The sequence below is a fragment of the Jatropha curcas genome, chromosome 2, assembly GCF_041381405.1.
Source record: "Jatropha curcas cultivar XTBG-Jc1 chromosome 2, XTBG_Jcur_1.0, whole genome shotgun sequence".
NCBI lineage: Eukaryota > Viridiplantae > Streptophyta > Magnoliopsida > Malpighiales > Euphorbiaceae > Jatropha > Jatropha curcas.
The window spans coordinates 23,944,184-23,950,683 of NC_143152.1; the positions used below are offsets into that span (position 1 = coordinate 23,944,184).

At 28.1% G+C, this 6,500-nt stretch overlaps 2 protein-coding genes across 3 annotated transcripts; both read right to left on the reverse strand.

Moving 5' to 3' along the window:
• Nucleotides 1-255: 255 nt before the first annotated feature.
• On the reverse strand, nt 256-2,424 carry LOC105636233 (heavy metal-associated isoprenylated plant protein 47). 2 transcript variants are annotated; one of them, XM_012219455.4, is made up of 3 exons: nt 2,267-2,424; nt 2,115-2,193; nt 256-857 (listed from the first exon to the last, which is right to left on the reverse strand). In XM_012219455.4, the coding sequence occupies exons 1-3, from the start codon at nt 2,270-2,272 to the stop codon at nt 709-711; spliced, it is 234 nt and encodes a 77-aa protein (XP_012074845.1). In that variant the 5' UTR covers nt 2,273-2,424; the 3' UTR covers nt 256-708. The 2 variants fall into 2 exon arrangements, with proteins under 2 accessions (XP_012074845.1, XP_089574407.1); XM_089718281.1 differs by lacking the exon at nt 2,267-2,424 and having other exon boundaries at nt 2,115-2,199.
• A 1,681-nt stretch (nt 2,425-4,105) lies between these two features.
• Nucleotides 4,106-6,290, reverse strand: LOC119369043 (heavy metal-associated isoprenylated plant protein 47). Its single transcript, XM_020680164.3, has 3 exons — nt 6,153-6,290; nt 6,001-6,079; nt 4,106-4,695 (listed from the first exon to the last, which is right to left on the reverse strand). Exons 1-3 carry the CDS (start codon nt 6,156-6,158, stop codon nt 4,547-4,549), a joined length of 234 nt encoding a protein of 77 aa, XP_020535823.2. The 5' UTR covers nt 6,159-6,290; the 3' UTR covers nt 4,106-4,546.
• Nucleotides 6,291-6,500: the final 210 nt, after the last annotated feature.

Genomic DNA, 6,500 nt, shown 5'->3' on the forward strand with positions numbered 1-6,500 from the left:
TAAAGAACTTTTGTTGCTAGTATAAAGAAATATATGATGTTACTGAAATTGATAGCTCTAGAAGAATAAAAGTTCCTTGTAAAGTTTCAAGTGTTACAAAATTTTTCACTTCAATATATGGGTATATATATATATTCAGACTTTTGTCAATTTTATTTTTTAAATTTTATAGTCATTGAAGAAAATATTTTTCATTTTTCATGCAAACCAAAATAACAAAAATAAAACATTTAAAAGAAAAAACCTTGTAAGATATTAATATCATAAATGAAAATTAACATTAAGAAAATTTAAAAGGTAATGGTGATACAAATGATCATCCTCCATAGCACCAAAGATAAGCGAAATAAATTCATCAAACAAATGGGCCACAGAAGCCCCTATTACACGTTAAATATTGGTTAAATGCATAGATTTGCTGTCAAAGTTTATGAGATATGAGATTTGCCTTGTAGCATTTTCAAAAAACTTATTATAATTCTACACTTTTATATTTCAATAATAATTATATTTCTCGCCAAAATAAAATGTAAAAATACAATGTTATAATTGAACTCTTGCAAAGTTATTCATTTTAGCGAGATGTATAATTATTACTGAAATGTAAAAGTATAGAGATCATGATAAATTCTCCGCAAATTTAGAATGTCAAGAGGCAAATCACATAAATTTTAAGAGTAAATTTGTACATGAGGACGTTAAATATTTTTATTTAGAATCATGAGCTGCCACGCTGATAATTTCGGTATGCCCAACTTTCTTCCTCAAGTTGGTAGCCAAATTGACAGCGTCAACTCCATCTCCGATCACCACCACTTTTTCTTTGTTTTGTCCTTCTAATCCCAAGAAGTTCACACCTGCTTCCACATCCACTTTCTTCAATTTAAACAATTCCAAATATAAACAAGGACGAAGCTAAGATTTATAAAGAAGCAAGACAATTAATATAAAAATTTATTAAGAAAATATTATAAAAAAAAGATGGGGCAAAATCGTTAAAGATATCTTAAAAATTTCTCTAGACCAAGATTCGAATTACATAGTTATAAATGAAAATTTTTTTTTTAAATAATAGGAGGGAGACAATTGTCCCTCTCCTCCTCCATGTAGCTTCATCCTTGAAAATAAATAATATTTTAAAATTGATATTGCTCTATATAGCTAATGAATATCTAAATTTAAACATGTTCATCGAACTTAAAAATTTATGAAGGAAATTATAAAGAAGATGGGATTTTTTTTTTTATAAAATTTAACATTTTTTAAATTCATAAATAAGTTAAAATTAATCATCAACCAGAGAAAAAGAAGAAATTAAATTTAGGTAGTTGGTACTGAACTCATTAAATATAAACTTGCTTGACTAAACTAGACTTGACTTGGAGAATAGACTATGCCAGGTTGGTGCTGGCTCTGGCTATACAAAATTAATATTATCATCAAGGCTAGGTCAGCATAATGGCAATTTTCACTAATTGATCTTACTTTACTTGAGCTCTAAATTAATTAAGAAAAAAAAATAATATCACATCTTATAGCAAATAGATACAAAAGAAAGAAAAAAATTTATGAAAAACTATTTTTTTTTCTTTGATATTTATATTTTCTTTTAACTCGCCACCACAACTACTATTACCTCTAGTTGTATATTAGTTGGCTAACCACCTTTACGTGTGGAGAAATTCAAAAACCTTGAAAAATTTGCCCTGATAATGAGTCGGTCAAAAAAACTAAAACTTTAAACTTTTGCGTTGATTTTTTCATAATTAATATAAAGTGGATGCTTGAAATGAGAAAATATCTTAATTATTATATGATATTAGATACTTATGACTTACTTAATATGTATATCCATGAATGACTCGAGTGATGAGGCGTATATGAATTTATCAAACGATTTTTTTGTAATATAGAAAATTCCATCTATAAAACAGAACTTAACTTGATTAATGAAAAAAATATTTGTAAGGAAAGATAGTTTCGAATATTGAATCGAAAAAAAAGCATCCATAGAAATGAAATTGGTATTATAGAGAATCAATTTAAATTAGAATGAACTGTTAGCAAAATAGCTCAAATCAACGATTAGCTAAAAGCTTTTGATTAACACTTACCATCAGCTTTTGCGACAACCTTGAGTGCCTCAGTCCGGCATCTGTTGCACTTCATATCAACCTTGAGCACAATCTTTTGCTGCATAAAATAGGAAATGCATTAATTTTAAAATTTTTTGTTAATAATTTAATTCCTAACAGAAAGCAAATACCTTCATTTTATTCTATTATAATTGGGACCAACAGATTATATAATTTGTTGTTGTTTTCCAACTGAAAAAAAATGGAAGAAGAAGAAAAACAAGGAACCAAGGAAAGAGAACCAGGGAATAACTTAGCCTAAACATAAATGATGTATCATATGTATGTATAGGGAGAAGAAGTTGACAGGTCAGCGACCCGGAATATGTAGCGGTCATTGATAAATTATATGGCAACACTGTTTGAAGTTGAAAATGAAATTTTAAAAATATACCGCTTGATTGGTACATAAATTCATCACTGTACTTTACATGAAATATTCTATGGAACTCTCAATTTTTATTTTGACATATTAAACATTTCATTTTATAAAATTACACTTATTATGTGCTTTATTTGATCTATTAAACGCCTCAATTTATAAAGTTAGTTATATTAAACACTTATTGAATGGCTGAGTAATCTGAAAATTATTATTTCAAAGTCATACTGACCATATATACGGAATCAGCATTTTCACATAAAAGCCAAAAACCCTATAAATTGTTGTTGCTAGCATGATAAGGTATGAAATTATTACAAAAAGTGAAATTCAAGTATCATAATGTTGATTTTAAAGTTTAGGCGGCTATAATTTTTTTTTTTTTTTATCAAAGTTCAAGGATTAAATTATGTATTTTATTGAAAATATATGAAATTTAATTTTTCTGAGTTTTATAGTTATGGGGCATTTTTAGGGTTACAATAAGTGGGATTTTTGGAACAAATGAATTTTTGTCAACATACGATTTGCCACAGCATCTTCAAAACCACCTTATATAAGACATTACATAAAGGTATCAGACTCAGGTTCAACATCGATAGGGAGATTTTTCTTTTTTTTTGGGAATCAAGACAATTTGGTCTTATTCAATTGAGAGGGCAAGGAAGTTTCACTTAAAAATGCTAAACATGCTAAGATAATAATATCATATCCTACAATTCCCCAAAATAGTTGAAAAAAATGCAGGATTAAATCCATCTAGACTAGGAGATTTGTCCAAGTGCATAGAGAAAACAGCTGAACGAACTTTTTCTAGTGAAAAAGGCTCCATGAGCATATTATCTCAATTTCTGTGACCAATGAACTAACGCAGTTTTAAACTACATTTTCATCACTTCCCTTTGATGTAAACAAATTCGAAAAATATTCCACTATAATTTTATTCAAATTTGGACCAGCCTCATTCTAAATTCTTAAAGCATCTTAAAGCCAGATGTGGCCATGATTCCAGAACTGTCGGTTCCGATACCAAATTTTTTAGAATCGGAACCGAAAATTAACGGTTCCGATTACGATTTGAAACCGAAAGGTTTTGGTTCTGGTTCCGGTTTCAAAATCAACTTATTAATTTGACTATTAAATATTTCAATTTATAAAATTACACTTATTAATTAAGTATTTTAATTTTTAAAATTTTTATAATGAATACTCTAACCTATAGTTAAAAAGTGCAATTATTGTTCTAAAAGTTATAATAACCACATTAAATCAATGTATTTTGTATTTAAAAGCGGATTTACTAAAGAACTATTGTTGCTAGTATAAAGAAGTCTGTGATGGAAATTGATAGCTCTAGAAGTATATTAAGTTCCTTATAAAATTTGGAGTGCTGTAAAATTTTTCACTTAAATATAGTGTGAATATATATATATATATATATATATTTCAGACTTTTGTCAGAATACGATTTATTTTATGTTTTAAATTTTATAGTCATTGAAGAATATTTTTCATTTTTCATGCAAACCAAAATAACAAAAATAAAACATTTAAAAGACAAACCTTGTGAGATAATAATATCATAAAATGAAAACGAAAATTAAGAAAATTTAAAAGGTAATGGTGATACAAATGACCATCCTCCATAGCACCAAAAGATAAGCCAAATAAACTCATCAAACAAATGGGCCACAGAAGCCCCTGTTACATGTTAAATATCGGCTAAATACGTAGATTTGCTCTCCAAGTTTACGTGATTTGCCTTATAACACCCTCAAGTTTGCAAAAACCTATTATAATCCTACACTTTCACATTTCAGTAATAATTATATTCCTCGTCAAAATAAAATGTAAAAATACAGAGTTATGATTAAACTCTTGTAAAGTTATTCATTTTAGCGAGGTATATAGTTATTACTGAAATATAAAAGTTTAGGATCACGATAGATTCTCCACAAATTTGAGAGTGTGAGATGGCAGTTCGCGTAAATTTTAAGAGCAAATTTATACATTAGAACACTGAATATTTCTATTTAGAATCATGGGCTGCCACGCTGATAATTTCGGTATGCCCAACTTTCTTCCTCAAGTTGGTAGCCAAATTGACCGCATCAACTCCATCTCCGATCACCACCACTCTTTCTTTGTTTTCTCCTTCTAACCCCAAGAAGTTCACACCTGCTCCCACATCCTCTTTCTTCAATTTAAACAATTCCAAATATAAACAAGGACGAAGCTAAGGTTTATAAAAGAGGGAGACAAACTACTATAAAAATTTATTAAGAGAATATTATAAAAAAAAGGAAGGAGTAAAATGATTAAAGATGTCTTAAAAATTTCTCTAGACCAAGATTTGAATCAAGAGTTATAAAGAAAATTTTTTTAAAAAAAGAATGGGAGGGGGACAATTGCTCCCTCTCCTCCACCAAGTAACTTCGTCCCTGAATATAAATAATGTTTTAAAACTGATATTGCTCTATACAACTAATGAATGTCTAAACTTAAACATGTTCACTGATCTAGCGACTTAAAAATTTATGAAGGAAATTATAAAAAAGATGAGATATTTCTTTTATAAAATTCAACATTTTTTAAATTCATAAATAAGTTACTTAAATTTAAGTATTTGGTACTGAACTAATTAAATATAAACGTGCTTGACTAAACAAGACTTGACTTGGAGAATAGACCATGCCAGGTTGGTGCTGGCTCTGGCTATACAAAATTAATATTATCATCAAGGCTAAGTCAGCATAATGTCAATTTTCAATAATTGATCTTACTTTACTTGAGCTCTAAATTAATTAAGAAAAAAAAAAAAATATCACATCTTATAGCAAATAGATAAAAAAGAAAGAACAAAGTTAAAAAAACAAAAACAATAATTTATGAAAAACTATTTTTTTTTCTTTGATATTTATATTTTCTTTTAACTCGACACCATAACTACTATTACCTCTAGTCGTACATTAGTTGGCTAACCACCTTTACGTGTGGAGAAATTCAAAAACCTTGAAAATTTTCCCCTAATAATGAGTCGGTCAAAAAAACTAAAACTTTAAACTTTTGAGTTAATTTTTCATAATTAATATAAAGTGGATGCTTGAAATGGGAAAATTTCTTAATTATTATCTGATATTAGATACTTACGACTTACTTAATATGCGATTAAATCTTATTGATGAATGGCTCAAAGTGATGAAGCGTATATGAATTTATCAGATGAATGACTCAAGTGATGAAGCGTATATAAATTTATCAAATGATTTTTTTTAATATAGAAAATTCAATCTATAAAACAGAACTTAACTTGATTAATGAAAACATATTTATAAGGAAAGATAGTTTCGAATGTTGAATCGGAAAAAAAAAGCATCGATAGAAATGAAACTGGTATTATAGAGAATCAATTTAAATTAGAATGAACTGTTAGCAAAATAGCTCAAATCAACTATTAGCTAAAAGCTATTGATTAACACTTACCATCAGCTTTTGCGACAACCTTGAGTGCCTCAGTCCGGCATCTGTTGCACTTCATATCAACCTTGAGCACAATCTTTTGCTGCACACAATAGGAAATGCATTAATTTTAAAATTTTTTGTTAATAATTTAACTCCTAACAGAAAGCAAATACCTTCATTTTATTCTATTATAATTGGGACCAACAGATTATATAATTTGTTGTTGTTTTCCAACTGAAAAAAAATGGAAGAAGAAGAAAAACAAGGAACCAAGGAAAGAAAACCAGGGAATAACTTAGCATAAACCAAAATGTTGTATCATATGTATTTATAGGGAGAAGAAGTTGACTGGCCAGACGACCCGGGATATGCAGCGGTCATTGATAAATTATATGGCAACACTGTTTGAAGTTGAAAATGAAATTTTAAAAATATACGGTTTGATTGGTACATAAATTCACAATTGTACTTTACGTGAAATATTCTATGAAATTCTCAATTTTTATTTTGACCTATTAAAT

Excerpts from the sequence above, each read along its gene's own strand:
- LOC105636233 (XM_012219455.4), bottom strand. Across the intron at positions 858-2,114 it reads GGTTGTCGCAAAAGCTGATG|GTGTGAACTTCTTGGGATTA; the intron begins GTAAGTGTTAAT and ends ATGTGGAAGCAG.
- LOC119369043 (XM_020680164.3), bottom strand. Across the intron at positions 4,696-6,000 it reads GGTTGTCGCAAAAGCTGATG|GTGTGAACTTCTTGGGGTTA; the intron begins GTAAGTGTTAAT and ends ATGTGGGAGCAG.